The 20,000-nt window shown below is 40.8% G+C and overlaps 1 protein-coding gene across 1 annotated transcript in view; it reads left to right on the forward strand.

Annotated features, from left to right (window-relative positions):
• COL24A1 (collagen type XXIV alpha 1 chain) overlaps positions 1–20,000 on the forward strand; it is a 173,138-nt gene that overhangs the window by 12,515 nt on the left and 140,623 nt on the right. Inside the window, exons 2-3 of the mRNA XM_070746621.1 lie at positions 7,066–7,127; positions 13,335–14,593. Coding sequence (XP_070602722.1) covers positions 7,066–7,127; positions 13,335–14,593 — 1,321 coding nt within the window. The remainder of the gene's footprint in view (positions 1–7,065; positions 7,128–13,334; positions 14,594–20,000) is intronic.

Raw genomic sequence — 20,000 nt, forward strand, 5'->3', positions numbered from 1 at the left:
TGTGAGCAATGACTCCCTGTCCAAATAGGGCCGCAACTGGTGCACCAGGCGAACCTGGGCAAACGCCCTTCTCGCCACAGCCGAAAGATGATGTTCCAATGTCAGCTGTGGATCGAGGAGGACGCCCAAGTTGCACACCCTCTCTGAGGGGGTCAATAGTTCCCCCCCCAAGGTAATGAATGGACAGATGGAATTGTCCTTGGGAGGCAATACCCACAGCCACTCCGTCTTGTCTGGATTGAGTTTCAGTTTGTTGACACCCATCCAGACCCTAAGAAGCCTCCAGGCACCGGCACATCACTTCCACTGCTTCGTTGACTGGACATGGGGTGGAGATGTACAACTGAGCTTCCATCCACATGACATTTTATTTAGTGGCTCCCAACTATCTGTCATTTTTCCAGATATCATTTTTCATTTTAGAAAAAAAATCATCAAATTATAATCATAATCATATATAGTACCAGAAAACAAGTGCTGCTTCTATGAAGAAGCTTAAGAAACAGTGAATCACCTGGGTAGCTGCTGCAAGAAAATTGCACAGACTGATTATACATAGTGGGATGATAAAGTAGCAACAATGGTGCATTGGAAGATCTGCAAGAAATATCATTTGCGTGCAAGGGAGAACTGGTGGGATGATAAAATAGAGAAAATCATAAAAAAATTAAAACATCTGCCACATGACACCCTGGACTTAACAATTATCAACAAGCGGGACGAAGAAAGTCTGGCTAGTGGAAGAGGTAACACCTAGAGCAGAATAGAAAGAACTGGAAAAGATATCAAAATACAAAGCCCTGCAAATAGAAATAGAACAACCATGGCAAAAGAAAGCAAAGTTTGTACCAGTCATCAGTCAATTGTAACAGACAGCTTTATTCAGAACATATTACATTCTGCGACCATACCTCTAATACCAACAAACACCCACATTTACCTATTCCAGTTCCTTGGGAAGGAATCCATCAGAGGATAAAATGCCAAATCCAGTTTGAACATCTGGCTGACTCTGCAATCAAAAATAATATATATATTTGCTGGCATTTAAATATTCCATTTCATTTTTTTATATATTCTCCAAAATCCCCATTGCTTAGATGAAAAATATGATTTTTAATTGTATTCTTTAAATTTTTACATTTTCTCTGATGTTAATTTTAGTTGGATATGTTTCAGTTTGTTTATACAAAGCAGCATAAGATTTCCTTCTCAGTGAGAAAGATACTGGAGATCTCTCTGTGTAACAATAAATCTATTCGTGGTTCATTTGTGAAAGTGTCAGATGTTTACAAAAGTTTGTGGTCCTTATCACAATTCAGAGTGATATTTATATGCCTACAGTTTATGAATAGAAAACTAAGCAACTCTTATCCTCTTAGTGAGATACTACACCTGCCAGCTAAATTCACAATATGCCTATAGTAAATTGGCATCAAGGATCACTATTCCTATGTTCTTGTCTGCAGGAAGCCTTCAGATCAGCGGTGGGTTGCTACTGGTAAAGCCTAGATCAAACCAGTGGCCGTGGTGTGGGAGGCTCCGCCCACCCGCCTTGGATGTTTCTGCGCATGCACAGAACCGTCTCACATGAGCTTGCACATCAACAGGTAGCGATGGGATTTGCAACCCATTGCTGCTTCAGATGAAGCATTTGGGCATGTGTTGGATTAGTTCAGGATTGGTGTAGGGTGTTTTCTGTCCTGTTGGATTCCATGAATACTTTTTTTTTTTTAAAAAGGATGAAAAAAGAATAAAATCTATGCATTTCTTGCTACTGCTCTTCGACTGTTTGAGCCAGCATCATTTTGATGTATTAACAAGTACACTCCAGATCCTTCTCTGCAATTTACATAAGATTGGTCTTTTTGTTGTTGTTGTTGTTATTGTTTTATTCCTGAATACGAAAAAATTAAGAGTATGATGGACTGCAAAAATGTCCATTGGCAGAAAAGGTTTTATTTCTTTTGAGTATGCATGAAAAGGATTGTGCTCCTAATACCCATCTAGTGATAAATGTAAAAATTACTACGCATTCCAGACTTGTTTTAATCATAGCTGAATATTAAATCTGCTCTAGCCTGACAGTAGTTAATGCTAAGCAGATTCATTTATAACCAATGTTTGCAGACGCACTTCACATCTGCTTTCAAGCTATAGTGATGAGGTCAATTCTGAGATTAAGTATAGTCTAGCGTTATCTCTTGTTTAAACTTTTTTTCAAGTCAGAGTGCTTTGCTACTGTATCATTTCTTGTGGGAGATGTTCAGATAAGCATGGAAAATAAAAATTAAGTAGTTATGGGTAGATGTATTTTGATAGTGAGTATGTCAATGAGATATAATTTCTTCAGTGGCGCCATGACATAGTCAAATTTACCTCCTAGCCATGAATTGTAATAATTCACTCTGTTTCTAGGCACATTTAACTGTAAGAAACTAGGATACTTAAAGCATTAGATTTTAAATGATAAATGCATGGAGACATCTAGGAGATGTCAGTCTACTCATAAGAGGTACTATGCTGTATTAGACTAAGGCATTATATAGCAAAGCATTCTTCCTAGAGGGGCCAGCCAACAAGTTCTGGAGAAAAAAATGAAATACATTGGGAAAAAGAAAATATAAAATACTTTTGGAGATCTGGACTATCACCCATCAAATGACAGATGTTGACTATAATGCATAGTATATAATAGATTCAAAGGGTTAACTGATGTAGTGACATATATTAAACAGTCATTCATCCCTAGCAATACAATACAACAGGGGTGTTAAACTTGATTTAATTGAGGGCCACATCAGGGTTGTGTTTGACCTTGGGGGGCATGGCCAGAATGGGTCTGACCAGGTCAGCATCACTGGTGTCACCTGTGGTGGCCCAAGCACTCTGCCAGCAAAATTGGGGTGCTGCCCAAGGCCTTCACGAGTTCTGTTTTCAGCTGCGATGGCCTCCTGCAACCCTCTGCCAGTGAAAATGGAGCTCCCAAACTCAGTTTTCACTGGCAAAGGTACTGCAGGCCAGTCCTTTGCTGTTTCTGCGGGCCAGATTTAAGCATCCCGTGGACTAGATCCAGCCCCCGTCCTTGAGTTCGACCCCCCTGCATTGCAGTATTGTACTCAGAGGTGGTTGCTTCCAGTTCGAACTGGTTCTATAGAACCAACAATGGGAATTTCCCCTTGCTCGCCAAACCGGGAGCAATCGTCAGCTGGCCACTCCCAGAACTGGCTCTCAGTGGCACTATAGTTGGTGCTATCTTGTTTTTGGCTTCTGCACACATGCAGAAGCTGTTTTTGGCTTCTGCACATGCACAGAAACTTGGCTTTTGGCACTGTGCATGGGCTTGAGCCCACGTGGCACAGGAAGAAGCAAACTGGTGGCGAGGTAAGTTAAAACCCACCCCTAATTGTACTGGATTATATATTATATATTATACTGTACTGTACTGTAACATTTTTACCCCCCTGTAATCACTTAACTTGGGGTATAGTTGGGAGGCTTCTTGATTCCTACTTAGAATTTGTAGCAGATATATTCTCTTTGTGCCCTGTTAGAGCAACATCTACTGCTGTCTAGGATTGGGAGGCGAGTGGAAGGCAGGTATCTTCACCACTAGGCCACCATGCCTATTGTCCGCCCTGGAACCATTTTTCCCCCTTGGCATTTTAGGCTGCCACAATGATGGAAGTCGAGCTGGATGGAGGAGGAAGAGATAGCTGGGGGATTGTAGCCATAATAAAATTGTTTATCTTGAGAACCAAGAGTTTTCCCACCAGGTGCAAATAGGGGGGGGTCTAAGATTGAGTGACCCTTGGACTGTTACCTGATTGGACCATGTGATGGACTGCATAGGCAGGGGATGGAAAACTACTTTTAGTTAGGGGGAAACCGAAGGGGGCTCAGAATTGGGTTTCCCCAGATGTGCCAATATGACGTGCTTAACAAATCTATATTTTGAAGAACGTGCCTGCCTTGGAGTTTTAATTCTGCCGTTGTGGCCCGTCAGCGGCTAGTGCAGATGACAGCAGATTCAGACAGCGAGGAGGTTGGGGAGGAACATGGACCAGTCCTGGAGTTTGGGGAAGGCTCGAATGAGTGCTCTGCATTGTAGGCAGAGATGGGACCAGGGCAGTGTGATAGTTATTGTTCTGCTGGGCTCTCTGGTATGAGCCTCCCAAAAATTCACGGGTACAAATTTCAGACACACACATGTTTGAAAATTCAAAACAATGTCCTTTATTATGAAATTCAAAAGAAACAAAGCACCCTTTTTGTATTGCAAAGAGCACTCTTCCCCAAAACAACCTTGTCGGCTGTACAAGTCCCTTAATCAGTTCTTAAGTACTTAGCTAGTAGCTGTGAAGAAACATCACAGCCCTCCTTCTTCCCACGAAGTGAAACATACACTCACTTTACTCTGCTTTGGTGTCAAAGGCGTGAAAAATCCACAAACAAAGTTCAGAAACAGCGAGGCACAATCCTGAAAAACTGCGATCAGATAATTTTCCACAATGGCCAAACTAGCACGCTGCTATTTATAGCAGCAGCTCTAATTACTGGAGCCCACCCAAACACAGGTGGCCTCTCTTATCTCCTGTAATATTTCCTCAATTGGTCTCTTCGATGCATAAGTCTGCGCCTGCGTGGGTCTAACACTTCGTCATCCGAATCGACCGAAGATAATGGCAATTGTCTTCCTGGGCTGTGTGCCAAGCCCCCCTCTTCCAAGTCACCCCCACCTTCTTCTTTGTCCGAGGAAACTGCACTACTTGACTCTGTCGGCAACAAAACAGGCCTAGGATATTTTGACTTTCCCCTGCCTCCACCTCCACATTCCCTGGGGCAGGAGCTGGGCCAGAGCCAAACACAACAGTTATGAGTTGCCTTTGAAGTCAGACATCAGTGAGGCAGATGAACAGCTGGAGCCTGTTCCCAGTGTGCGCATGTGCAGAGTTGCCAGATGAAGGGAACAGCTGAGGAGCAAGGGTCGACTTGGGAGTAAGGCCACAGATGGATGATGAATGGCTCCTTCCGTAGGGCAGTGTTTCCCAACCTTTTTTGAGCCGCGGCACATTATTCATATTTTCAAAATCCTGGGGAACACTGAACGGGGGTGCGGGGGGGGGGTGCGGGGGGGGCTAAAGAAAAGTTTGGACAAAAAAAATCTCTTCCTCTTTTCACTCTATTTCTCCCTCCCTCTTTCTCTCTCTTCCTTCCTTCTCTTCTTTCTCTCTCTCCATCCCTCTTTCTTTCTTTCTTCCTCTCTTTTTTGCTCTCTTTCTCTCTCCCTCCTTCCCACCCTCTATGTCTTTCTCTCTCCCTCGCTCTCTCTCTGCCTCTCTTGCTATCTCTCTTTCATTCTCTCTCTTTCTCTCTCTTTTTCTGTCTCTCTTGCTATGTCTCTTTCTTTCTCTCTCTCTCTTTCTCTCTCTCTCTTTCTCTGTCTCTCTCTCTGTCTCTCTTGCTATCTCTCTCTCTCTCTCTCTTTTTCTGTCTCTCTTGCTATCTCTTTCTTTCTCGCTCTCTATCTCTTTCTCTCTCTTTCTCTGTCTCTCTTTCTCTCTCTTTCTCTCTCTCTCTTGCTATCTCTTTCTCTCTCTCTCTCTTGCTATCTCTTTCTTTCTTTTTCTCTCTCTCTCTTGCTATCTCTCTCTCTCTCTCTCTCTCTGTCTCTCTCTCTCGGGCGGGGAGGGCGCGGGGGGGGCTAAAGAAAAGTTTGGACAAAAAAAATCTCTTCCTCCATTTCACTCTATTTCTCCCTCCCTCTTTCCTCCCTCCCTCTTTCCATTGTATCTCTCCCTCCCTCTTTCCTCCCTCCCTCTTTCCTTTCTATCTCTCCCTCCCTCTTTCCTTTCTATCTCTCCCTCCCTCTTTCCTTTCTATCTCTTTCCTTTCTATCTCTCCCTCCCTCTTTCCTCCCTCCCTCTTTCCTTTCTATCTCTCCCTCCCTCTTTCCTTTCTATCTTTCTCTCCATCCCTCAGCGGCGGCAAAGAAGAAGGAAGGCAGGCTGCAGAGGGCACCGAGGACAAGAGCGCTCCCTCGCTCCCTCGCTCCCTCGCCCTCTGACTTCCCTCCCTTGCTTCTGAAGGGATGAGCGCGCGCGTGGGCCCGCTGCAAGAAGGTTTTTTTTTTGCTTTTTTCCCTTCCCCCGCCTCACGGGAGAGAGAGAGAGAGAGAGAGAAAGAGCAGCGCCCTGTCGGTTCCGAGCGCAGCCAGGGAAAGCGGCCTCGAGCCGAGTGTGAACTGCGGGATGCGGCAAAGGACTCCTTGCCAACCAAAAAAGGGGTGGGGGTGGCGAAGGCAAAGCCTGGGAGGCGGGGAAGGGAAGAGCGGGAGACCCCCAGACAGAACGGCTGAGGGGAAGGAAAGACGGAAGGAGGGAGGGATTGAGAAGCGAAGCCAGGGAGGGCTGAGAGAAAAGGGGAACGGCGCGCGCGAGAGAGGGGCGGGGCGGGCATTCCTGAAACGGACGGAGAAAGCCCTCTCTCGCAGCGAAAGCGCTTCCAGCCAGGGGGCTGCGAGAGAGGGCTTTCTCCGTCCATTTCGGGAAAGCCCGCCCCGCCCCTCTCGCAGCCCCCTGGCTGGGAGCGCTTTCGTCCCGAGGAGCTTCTCGGCACACCTGACCGTGTTTCGCGGCACACTAGTGTGCCGCGGCACACCGGTTGGGAAACCCTGCCATAGGGAATAAAAGAAAAGCGAAAGGGGAGGAGAGTTTGCAGAAGACAATTAGTTTGCTTAATTAGTTCATTCCTGCATTCTTGCCAAGTATTACGGTGTCTGAAAGATATCGGCCTGGCCACTCTCCAAGCCTGATAAAGGTTAGCAATTGTGAATTATCTTGTAAGACTGTGGGAGAGGAAAGACTTCATTGAGAGAAATTCACTGTACATTAGAAAAAGAGGTTTTAATGGGATGAAGAGTCTATTTTGTGGTTTGAGAAAAACCTAGGTAGAGAACATCCGTTGGGTTTGTTACTTGGAACTCTAACACGTATTGTGTTGTGTTGTATTGTATATATATTTGTGTGTGTTTGTAAAGACTAATGAAATTTCTGTCTTTTATAGGAAGACCCTTCTCCTTCTTACATTATGTATAGCTGTGAGTTGTGTGCAAAGACAGCAAGAAGGTAAGAAAGATTTTTTTGTAGAACATTTTGAATGATCTATTAAGAGAAGGGTAAAGTTTGGATTTTGTTAGTATTACCTTGAAATGTTTTTGACTGATCATTTATCCAAATATCAGACAGAGTTGAAATGGATGCGGAGGTTGAAGGAAATCAATTTAGAAATGTTGACCTTTTTGAGATTACTCACAGTTGCTTCCTATGGAATTACATATTTAGGAAAAAATTGTAAAAAAAAAGTCTTGAATTACTTACTTTGATTTTCCAAATGTGAGTATTAGGTGGAACATAGTAAAAAATTGAAGCTGTACTTTTGGAGACTTTTTGGATGCTTATTAAACACTTTTTAAATGCTCAACAGAAGTAGTTCTATTTTTAAATTTAACTTCCTCTTATTACATTTTAATGTGCTGAAAATAGTTGAAAACTATGTTTATGTTACATTACTGTTTGTATTTAGACTACTGAGAAATGGATAGATGCTTGCTCTGGGAAGTTAAATTGGGAACGTAGCAATTATAGTCTCCATTATATCCATTTTATGACCTATGTGTCTGGGCTCTTCTATTTCATTCCTCTCGTCAATTTTGGAAAATTTGCAAGATAAAATATTTATTTTATTAATTTGAATATGATTGCCCTCCTCTTCAGTGTTCCCTCTAATTTTTTTGGGGGGTGGGCAGAAAAGTATAGTGTCTGAGCGGCAGTCCCTTCGGGACTGGGCGGCACTCTTTCCCTCTCACTCTTTCCCTCTCGGCTTCTGGGCAGGTTTGAAAAACTCTGAGTTGATGATGATTTTTAAGTGAGCCATTGCTCACTGCTCAGCTTAGAGGGAACTATGCTCCTCTTAAGAGTGACTGTGGGTAACATACAACATTGACTTTTTGGGGAAGTCTTGGAGCTAAAGTGCCTGATTTCCCTCTTGTGAAGTTTATGAGCTCAGCTTGCTCTTCATGGGGAACAAGATATGATATCTTAATATATTTTTATCCTAGTTATGGATAAAAACATTTAGTTTAGGAATTGAAGGGGCTCTACTTTTCCAAGCCATTTCCTTCTCCTTCAGAACTTAGAAAACAGAACAAATACTTCTCAGCTACTGAGAAAAAAGTAAAGACTTGTAAAGAAATTTATGATATTCATATTTTGGTTGTCAATTTACTTACAAGTAGTAATTCTTGCATCATTTTTTTTATTATTATGCAGAAGATAATTTTTTGTTGTCATTAAATGAACAAATGTTAAGTTTCATAGGTTTGTTATTCTTATTTATCTAAAACATTTGTATCCGGGCGGATTCCTCTTACATGCTGCTACTGGTGTGCTGCGCATGCAGCTTGTGCCTTCTTGTATGCACTCATACTATGCGTGCATGTGCGTGCATGTCCCCAGTGTGATTTTGCTTCTGTGCATGCGCAGGAAGCAAAAATGCACCAAGATATCGTAAGGGAACGCATGTGTGTGTGAGATTTCAGTAATTTTTTGCTTCTGTGCATGCACGGAAGCAAAAATTTACCAAAATCTCACACACGCGAGCATCCCCTCCCGAGATTTTGCTTCTGCAGATGTGCACGAAGCAAAAAATATGAACAGTTATAGAAAAAATGATGGCGGCTCCTGAAGGACTGGCACTGGAGCAGTTGCGCGCAAATTGCACAATCTGGCAGCCACTACTGGTGCGGTCACCTACCACACAAGTAGCAACCCATCCCTGATTTGTATATATCCATTCATGTAATACGTTGCTCTAATCTTGCTCTTTTCTCAAAGAAGCCCAAGGAAATATTTATGTGGCATTTTCTTCTATCTTACTGTAGAAGTGGCAACACCTAGAGGTGGAGTTAAAATGGGGATCAGCCTGGAATCTCTATATAGCCACAAGCAGACTAAGTCCAAGCTCCCCTTGAATTCTATGAACTCTTATCTAACTCCAAGCAGGAGCTAATCACTAGCTGATTAGTGCAGACTGTTTAACAATAAATGAATTTACAGTAATTGTACCTTCAGGTGTGGATTTGATTTTTTTGTACCTGATACTTGCTTTCCAACAATCCTGCAAAGTGAGTTAGGTTGAGAGATTAGTAAATTCACATATTGTGTTAAAGCATCATGTATTTTGTTTTGGATGAGCATAATTTGATAGGTGCAAAATGTACTCATTTTCAGGCCTATTGACTTTGGAGTTAACTGGATCATCTTCTAAGGATTTTTTCATAGTTGCAAATCATTAATATACTCAGAAGATGTATCTAGGCTCTAAAGAGCTGTTTTTGGATTTGGGTATAAACAATCGATTTGTTTAGTTAAGAAAAAAAATTGGAGCAGTGTTGTTTATGCTTATAGTGAAACTCTTGCTTAAGAAACCTAAACGCAAAGCCCAAATATAGATCTAGTTTATTGGAGCCTTTGTGTTATGTATTTACTCTTTGAGCATTAGATGTATCTATGATACATTCAAACAGCATTGCTTACCCCGAGCTTTGAGATGAGATAATCTAAAGATATTTATTGTCTGGCTTGTCTGATATTAGCTTCTCTTCAGCTTCTTAGAACAGAAACTCACTTAAAATATAGAATAAATTGAAGACATGTGGTATCTATAGGGGGAAGAAAAGTTTGTTGGCTTTTCTAACTATGCTTCCTTGGCAATGATGTGTCAGGGGGATAAAACACAGCAAAGTTACCCTTATCCCCCACGCTGTAAGAAAATGATTAATGAAGTCTGCAAGCAAACAAGGAAGAAAGCATTAGTCGTCTGAAGTTGAAACAAGTCATTTTCAAGACGACAAACCATAAATATTTGTTGCAAATCTCCTTTGAGTTTTTTTGTTCTTTTTAATGTAGAGAGTAAATGAAGTCAGATGCCAACATCTATGCAGAGAAAAGAAAAAGAATAGATCCTTAATGGATTTATTTTTTTTTAAAAAGTCAAAGCACCTGGACTGGATTATATGTTCTAAAAGCATCTATTTTTTAAAAAAACATCTTCTAAGAGAATTATTATAGAGAACTGGTTTGATGTAGTGGATTAAGCACCAGACTAGAAACTGGGAGATTGTGAATTCTGGTCCTGCTTTAGGCACAAAGCCAACTGTATTACCTTGGACCAGTTACTTTCTCTCAGTCTTAGGAAGTGGGTGATAAATAAACCAGTTTTGAAATCTTGCCAGTGAAACCAATGAGACTTAGTCCAGACAGTTGCCAGTAGTCAACACTGACTCATTGGCACAAAAACAAACAAACCAAACCAAAAAGAAAACAAAAACAGTATTATATTTAGAGGGGAAATTTGAAGAAGGCATGAATGAGTGGTTATAACTTCCTAGCTGTAAGTTTAGGTTGTGAAAGAGGGTTAAAAAGAAGTAAACAATTGCTAAGATACCAAGCTTACTACTACCATAGAAATAAAAAAACCCCCAAGATTGTCTAATCCACATTCTATTTTTTTCAGAGCACTGAATAAAATAAAGTAAAAGGTGCTTATTTTCCACTCAGAAATTTCCTATCTAGTGATTTGTCCCTCAAACTCTGAAAATCCTGTGAGATTTCTTTCTTTTATGCATGTCCAATTCTGAAATATTGTCTGTACAAGTCCTGCAATTTGACCAGTTTTTTCAGAAGCATTTTGCCATTGTCTCCTTCCTAGGGCAAAGGGAAAGTGACAAGCACAAGGTCATCCAGCAGGCTTTGTGTCTAAAACAGGGCTAGAATTTACAGTCTCTTGGTTTCTGGCCTAATGGCTTAGCATCAAATTGGCTTCCTGTGATAAATATGAGGCCCCGCTGAAAAATAGGAAGCTAAAACATTATTATGTTGTTAGTTTCCAGGCTTTATTTCTAATCTGTTTTTTTCCAATAAGGGAAAAATGACGCTTTGAATTACAGCATGATGTAATTTTCACGAAATAAGGCTTAAATTGATTTATTTTATGCCTAAACATCCCAAGGAATTGGAAAAAATATAATGCCATCTCCCCATTCTTTCAGTACTTAACATTTGCTAGTAATATCTTTGGTAAACAGAAGAAAGTCAAATTCAGAAATTAGGCTGAATTTTTTGGAAAAGATTGTGGAAATCCTTCTGTTTATTCAGTTTTGGCTTTTGCTTCAACTTGTAAATACTGATGAATAATTGATTTTTCATAATTTTAGTATAAAAAAGCTAAAATGGTATGTTCTGAAATTCCTGGCCTGACTGTAAGAAGTAATTTTGCAAATTACTTTTCAGGCTAAATTGTTTATTGAGCCTATGAATTATTATTAAACTATCATAACTCACAGGATTGGATGCTAAGTCTTAATGTGGTTTTAATAAGTAGCTTTGCATAATTTGTGGGACTTCTTCACAACCTCCCCATTCCACATAGGTTTTGATGTATCAAAACAAACCAGGCATGACAATGAGTTCAACTTCCTTTCTCTGCTCATCTTGTACTTAAAAACATTGACTACTTCCTTTTGAGATTGTGTAACGTTTTCAGCTTCTGTTGTCATCCTATATGAACGGAGAGAGACATCTGAGATTTTTGGTGATGGGCACTTAGGATTTCCACTTCCTTGTCCCTCCAAAACATTGTCAAGTCAAGCTGATGTATGAACGTAGAGTGGAAGGGGGAAAGAAAATCTATCCTGGAATGTATGTTTTGATAAAGGGTTCTTACCAATATGGCAGGGGTGGGTTTTACTTACCTTCCCTACCTGTTCAGGGTTGCGGGGGAAGTGTGTGTTTTGCACACAGGCACGCACTACACTCACATGTGTGTCCCCATCACTCCCAGGTTAAAGTGGTTTACATATGCACAGGAGGTTTTGCGCATGCGCAGAAAATTATTTTGACATGCATTTGGCCCCAGTGGAGAGATTTCAAGCCAGAAGTCCGGTTCGGGGGTATGTCCAGCTGGCTGCTGCTGCCGATTTGGCGAGCGGGGGGGAAATTCCTGCTACCGGTTCTAGTGAATCATTCCGAATCGGTAGGAATCCACATGTGCAATGAAGGTTAGAAATGGGATGACCAGAGAACTATCAATAGAGGGGCAGAATACCTGGAAGCAGATCTGAAACTTTTCAAGGGAATAATAATAATAACAACAACAACAACAACAACAGCAACAGCAACAGCAACAATTATTTTATATAGGCAGTGATTTTGAACTTCAAAGCTGGCATTTGTTCTAGTGTAACAGCATCGAGACAGCTGATATCATAAAAAGGGACAGATTCAGAGCTTGTTATGCTTTTTTAAATGTAGATGCATCACAAAGGAAAAGTACTTTGCTTGGCATTGACTTTAATTAACATTTCAATAACTGAAAAAAACAAAGTTTGAATTTTATTTAGTTTGCTTCGGAGAGATAGACAAATCTATTTTTTGGGAAACATCTTAAATTTACTAGTGGTATAAAGAGGAATACTTAAAACTTCAAAATATAATATATACATATTCACTTTGCACAAAATCAGACAATTTCCTAAGGTTTATGATTAGCAATGTTAAAATCTGTCAAAATCATTGTTGGTTACTATTTGTTCAAATTTAATCTTCTGTTATCAATTGACTACCTAAATTCCTATTTCTCAAATATAGATTTTATCAATAAGGAAGCTTGATAAAAGTATAGATCGAAAACTAGCACAATTTACAAAATTTGTGGAAATGAATGGGATAAGTTATCCCATTTAAAAAGTTTAAAATTAGAGGGGGGAAATCAGTGTAAAGCTTGTTGGGAAATAAATTGAATGGTTTGTTGCTTCTACTGAAGTAAACTCTAATTTATAAAGATTTGTGGTTTAATATTGATTCAAATTTAAGGCTCTTGTTTTTGCTGCAGCGGTCTTAACACAGCTTTTCTTCTGGCAGTCATTAGGGGAATTATTATCCTCATCTAAAGGTCATAGTCATGGTCAGCCATCTGGAAATAACATTATAGTGGGATGCAAGCCCATGTAAGAGCCTATTATCTCATTTTCTAAAGTTATGTCATACACAACTGATGCGTGTTGATACTAGTATCTGCACAATTCTTATTTCCTATGTTGGTGGGAATCAGCCCTGTTACAAACCTGCATTTGACAGATTTGAATTTTACTGAACAGTGCCATTTTTAGGTGTCCTAAATGAAACTGGTGCAGCAATTTGCAAAAATTGCTATAAACTGCAGGAGTGAATTTAAGCAAGCGTTATTTTTCTTACCTCCTTTTCTTTCTATTCTAGGCATAGATGTTCTCCATCATTTAGGCCTAAATGGGCAAGCAACGCATCATCCAACAACAGGTTCTACGATAGATTTGTCACGGGCTTCATCACCTCAAGGGATTCACCTAACTTCATTTGGAGTTCTTTTATCCACTCAAACAGCCATTGAAGTTCCCGTCTCTCAAGTGGGAGCAGCAGCTTTAGGTTCCAATTTTGCCATTCTAATTAGCTTACGCTCTTACAGTGTAAACAATGCCTTTCTGTTCAGTATTAGGAATAAAAATAGACTGCAGTTTGGTATACAGTTGCTACCAAGGAAGATAATGGTGCACACTGGAGGGAAGCACTCTGTATACTTTGATTATCGGGTTCACGACGAGCAATGGCACACATTTGCTATTGATGTTACAGAAAAATCTGTCTCCCTTTATACTAAATGTGGAAGGAAACACTTCAGCAAGGAGATTCTTTCCAAAGTACAGTTTGATTCACATAGCTTATTTACCTTAGGAAGAATGAACCCCCAGTCAGTCAAATTTGAAGGTGTGTTATGTCAGCTGGATATTATCCCCTCCGCACAAGCCTTGACAAACTATTGTAAGTATGTGAAACTACAGTGCCGCCAAGCTGATACATTCCGATCTCATACAATTTCTCCAAGCGAGGCGGACTCAAGCAAACTGTTGGATGAAGTAACTCAACCATTAAGTAAAAGAAAAGATACACTAAATCTTCATGTCAGTAAGTCAGCATCGGTCAAAGAATTGATGGACACAACTTCTTCCTTGATTCCTCTCCACTTAGGGAATATTACTGCCTCCTTAGAACCAAATGATGAGCAAATTGTGACTGTCTCCAAAGAACATCAACAATATGTCAGCAAAAGGAAAGGGGATTCCTTGCCTCTCACAAAATTAACCTTAAATCATACGGACTCTATGGCAGAAAATATAAAAATAAAAGTGAATTCCAGTTTGCTGTTTTCCACAAAGCAGCCTAATGCCAAACATATGAAAAATACATCAAAGCCATATTTATATGAACTAATGGATATGCATCAGTTTTTAAATACAACATTGTATGAGGATTTTCATTCTGAACCTTTAGTTAACCGGTTTAGCTCGTGGGATGAGCATACAGTTCAGACTGATGACATTTATAATGCAGAAGGCAATTATGAATTTGATGCTGATTATTATGCTTATGATTATGAAGAATGGGAGAGACTACTTGACATGGAAAATCTTAAGGGGCCTAAAGGAGATCCTGGACAGGTGGTAAGTGGCTTTCATTTATGATATCTTGTAAAATATAAGAATTCTCAGGTCACATTACAGGGATTTACCAAGGTTATTATAATGCAGGCACTTTCTGTAATTTCAGTTTTCTATGCTAATAGTGAGAATATGAGCAATAACCTGGGCTTTTGGTATTTTATAACAATGAATATTTTGTTGTAGATAAATTTCCTGGAAATTCTAGATATACATATATAGCATGAAGGACCAAATGTAGGGACTGCTGGCCTCTAAAATTATTAGAGTTTGGAGATCACAAGGCTAAGTAAAACTGGATTAGATTGTTTCCCCCTTGTTTCCAATGTTCAAGTAATAAAAGTTTCTGAATCCATTCTACTTCTCAGGCTTAGTTCACTTTGTGATGGTAGACGTATATTGTGAATATGGAATGGATTAGGCCAGGGAAATATTCTTTACATGAAAGCAAAATGGGAATTTTTCAACTCATCTCCTGAATTCCTACCTAATATGTTTATAGATTCATACTTCTTTAAAGCTTCCTATGGGGCATAATATCTGGAATAATATTTGGGGGGGGGGGGGATAGGACACAATACTGTTTGCTCATAAATGCACACACCTTCCTGGAAAACTGATACTTTAGAAAAAATCTAAAATGATCCAGCCTCATGTCTATGGAGATTCTTAATAATCCAGGCCATAGTTATCCCAAAAGTGTTTTTACAAAAGGCAACTAGACAATCTTTGTTTTTCCTTGAAGATGTTTCGCTTCTCATCCAAAAGGCTGAAGAAATGAAATTCAAAAGCAAGAAGAATGTAGCCTACTTGTAAATGGTGCCAGAATTAAAGCAACAAAATAATTTCAGACCAGATTTAGCGCACCTGATTATTGGATATCTGGGGAACTAATGCTGACAAACAGCGATGGGCTACAAGCCGGAATGCTAAATTGCGCTCGCCACGGCGGCTCGTAAGTTCTTGCGGGACCAGCGCGATTTTGCTGCTACACCTGTGGAGGCAGCAAAATTATGCCCATGTTTCAGCGAGGTTTTACCTGCGGCTCCATGCGCAATTTTGCTATCTTCACAGGTGCAGCAGCAAAATCGCGCTGGTCCCGCAAGAACTTATGAGCCGCAACAGCGAGCACAAATTAGCATTCTGGCTCCTAGCCCACCGCTGCTGACAAATTAATCTTCTGAAACCTTTTAGATCTTTTTTCTTCTCAGTCATTAAAGAAGTAACTGACAAGAAAGGCCTAACTTTATTTTTGTAGCTAGAAGGTTGGGGCAAGACTTCTGTCATTGCTTGGACGAAATCTCTTTTTTAAACTTTGCTGTTGAGAAGGAAAAAGCCAAATAAAATCCAGTTATTACTGTAAAAGAGGAAATAAAAGAGAATTTTTTTAAAAAGGGAAGAGGACAAAAAAAAATTAAGCAAGCTTCTAAGGCTGTGCACCTGGGAGGAAGTCAAGAGATTGTAGGTGATATCTCTAATAGCAAAAAATGCATAGGTAGTGCAAAAAACATTTCTCCTGAGGGACGGAAAGAAGAGTGGTTTGCGAACCATAGTTGTGTGACCACAGCTAATTTTGATTTAGTCCATAAAACAAAGTTAAGCTGATTATGGGTTAGCATGTTATATGAACATATATACGTAGCTAGTGTTTGATCATCTAAATATATTTTTGTTCCGTGAACTACTGATGTTATTGTAACTGATATAGGCTGCTTTCAACTGTATTCTTTTCATTAGGTTTGTTATTTTATATGGCTTTTAAATCTGTGTATTTTTAAGTTGTCAGTCTCTTTGGTGCCATAAGATTCTGTGACTGGTTTTACATACAATGCCAAACTATGGTTTCTTTTAACCATATATAATTGAATAAACCACAGTAAGTTAATTCATATGATACAGTAAGCTATACATTATAGTTCAGAAACTTCAATGGGCTACTCAAAAGTTGGGACATGCCTTGGTAGAGATATTTTGATTACTTTAATATAATTTAGATATGTTTAGTAAGTAACTAACTACATAAGTATCATAACTTTTAAACATTTTGTTTGTTCCATAATGAGCTTTTATTTTGTATTCCTTTTCCATTCTGCACAAACAAAACTTTAGAATATTTATCATAGTAGTCATGAGGGATGCTTCATGTATCTTTATATGTGTGTATATATGTGTCTGCATGGATACATCTGAGGAACAGAACCTTTTCAATATGCAGATACAACAAACATTTTATGTAATGGAATTCTTATAGTGGTTTCTTGTATGTTTGTGGTTCAAGTAAGTTACTGTCCAAAATTGTTTTTCAGCTTCGGTTTTCAGAGGTATCACATCATAAGGTGTTATAAAGTAAAGTTGCATCAGTATTGGACCAAAAAATCCATTGTGGAATATTTAGCATGTACATCAATAATTATGAATTTTAATTGTTCAGTGCAAAACCAGAAACTAAAAAAATCTCTATATTGGTATCTTATATTCCAAAAAATGATTTTTGTCCCAGAAAAAATATGAGGGGAACACAATCCTTACACTGGTGAAAAGACCTGAAATATGTCCACTGGCTATGGGAATGTATAATGCTAGATGTATCTGAACAATAAATTTTAAGTATTTATAAAGCTCTTTTCATAGTATGTTTTGAATAAAATATATGCCAGACACTCTGTAGGTTTCCCTCCATGATTAGGTGCCAAATAATTCCTTGCTTATTTGGGAATTAAATCAACCGCAAAATGAGTTTCAGTTGTTTATTTCAACTATTCCAGCAGAATTCTGGCTTAACTTAGTACAATGGTACCTCTACCTAAGAATGCCTCTACTTAAGAACTTTTCTACTTAAGAACTTTTCTAGATAATAACCAGGTGTTCAAGATTTTTTTGCCTCTTTTTAAGAACCATTTTCTACTTAAGAACCTGAGCCCGGAAAAATTTCCCAGGAAATTTGAGAGTGGCCTGGCCAGTTTCCTGCCATTCTCCCTTTAATCCCAGCCATCTCAGGCTTTTCTGGTCTGCCAGAGGAGCCTTTCAGTGGCGCTTAAGGAGGCTTTGGTAGCCCAGAGCGAATGGAGGGATTCATATCTCCAGGTTCCTAAGAGGTCAGTAAGGGGCGAATGGAGGGAGGCGCATGCTCCTCCTCACCGCCTCAGAGTCCCTCTTTTTTTGAACAACTATCCCTAAATACTTTTATAGCTTAGCTTGTTTATTTGGTGTCCTGCCTATTTGCCAGCTGTTACAGTGATCTTTTGGCTAACTGATGGCCTTCTTTCCAATAGAAATGATGAGTGTTTTTCAGGCTTCTTGTAATTTCTGTAGGTATTCTAGAAATGATTAGTAGTGATGGGTGAACCCAACAAAGTTCGGGTTTGGCGGATTTGGGCGAACTTTGCAAAAAATTCGGGTGACGTCACCGAACCCGAACTTGAACCAAACTTTGAACTTTTAAAAAATAGAGCCGCGGAAGGCAGCCCTGTGGTTGCCCACAAGTTAAATTTGCAGCAGGGTTAACGGGGACGCAGAGTAGCAGGAGGAGGCAACAGCAGCCACTCACCAGATTTTGCACAGCAATCCTGTGTGATTGGAGGGCATGCGCTATGTGGCGCGCTGGGTCACTGGCTGCTGTGGGCAGTAATAACAGCAAACTGATCACTGAGGGTTTTCAGTCCACTAGTGATCTAGCACCTTGTCATCACCCCTGGTATCTTCTTCCACCGACTCCTCCATGCTAGCCTTACTCTCAGACTCTACATTGCAGTAAGCTGCAGGATCGGTGATCTGAGTCTCATCATCATCCTTTCTAGATGATGCCCTGGACACCTCCTCTTTCTCTTGTTCTGTTGCCATGGCTGGATGGCTTTGCACACTGGACAAGAGTGGCACAATGGCAAATTGCAACTGGTGGAGAGAGAACACAAACTATGTTTGCCAAACCCAAACCAGACCATTACATCCCATTACTATAAGTCTGCATATTTCAGATTTACAAATGGTGACAGTTCTGGGAGGGGACATAGTTTATACTTTATTAGAGTTGTATGCTGCCCCTCTCCAAAGACTCCCTGCATTTAGGCTCCCTGCAACCATTTTTCCAAAAGAAATTTTTTCTTCCTGGCCAGGTGCACAGTACAGCCATTGACTGGATTTGAACTCAGGACACACTAAAAGTTTCCCCATGAAAATACACATGGATATCAAAGATTTTCAATAGGTCACACAACTTGGAAGGAAGACCCTATCCAGAACAAATCTGTGCAAAAAATAGGTTTATTGAACACAAACTTTAGTCAAACACAAACTATACTCAAACTTTCACCCAAAAAATATAACTGACTATATATATATACATACATAACTTGAATTTTACAACTGTGAGGGTGGTATTGGTGTTGGTGGTAGCGAACGCTCTAACCACTCACTCAGGTGGTGGCACAGCAACGTCCTCTGTGAGCCATGCCTGATTCATTTTAAGAAAGGTCAGTATGTCCACATTGACTGTGGATAGGCGGATCCTTCTGTCAGTGATGACCCCTTCTGCAGTGCTGAACACATGCTCTGACAGGACGCTTGCCGCAGGGCAGGCCAGCACTTCCAGGGCATAGAAGGCAAGCTCTGGCCACATGTTCAATTTTCCTACCCAAAAATTGAAGTTGGTGGAGGCATTGCTAAGAACCATCATGAGCATGGACAGGTATTCGTCCACCATGCGGGTCACGTGATGCCTTCTGCTATGGGACATCACATCCAAGGGTGGTGCATCTGTGTGGATATTGAATATGGTCTCATAGATATTTGCAATGTCTTCCAATGACCCCCCCCTGCGGTGCTGCCAGTGTTCCCGCTGTGTTGCTGACTGCGTCCTGCTCCTACTCCTACTCTGTGTGCCACCACTGGGCACTCCAATTGCTGTGGGAACTCTTCCAATAGTGTGTCCACGAGCGCACGCTTGTACTCATGTATTCTGTGCTCCCGCTCGGGTGCTGGTATGAAGGAGGTGATGCGGTCCTTATAACGGGGATCCAGCAGGGCGGCCACCCAGTAACTGGCCGAGTTGAGGATGCAGGCTACCCTGGGGTCATTCCGCAGGCACTGGAGCATGTAGTGGCTCATGTGAGCCAGGCTGCCCGGAGTCAAAGCAATGTTTTCAGCAATAGGTCTCTCCTCCTCCTCCTCTTCCTCCTGCTCCCCCCTCCAGCCATGGTCCATTGGTGCCGGTGAGCTGCACTGGGGGCCGCCCTGCTGCAAGTCCTCCTCCTCCTCCTGCCCCAAAACTCTACGCTTGCTGGACAGCAGAGTTCCTGGCTGCTGTCGGCACAGCCCCCCCACCCTGCGAGACATGGATTTGCTTGGAAAATGGGCCTTCTTCCACTTGCTCCTCCTGTTCCGCCTGCCACTCTGTTTCCTCCTGTCGCACAAC

The sequence above is a fragment of the Erythrolamprus reginae genome, chromosome 3 (genome assembly GCF_031021105.1).
Source record: "Erythrolamprus reginae isolate rEryReg1 chromosome 3, rEryReg1.hap1, whole genome shotgun sequence".
Lineage (NCBI taxonomy): Eukaryota > Metazoa > Chordata > Lepidosauria > Squamata > Dipsadidae > Erythrolamprus > Erythrolamprus reginae.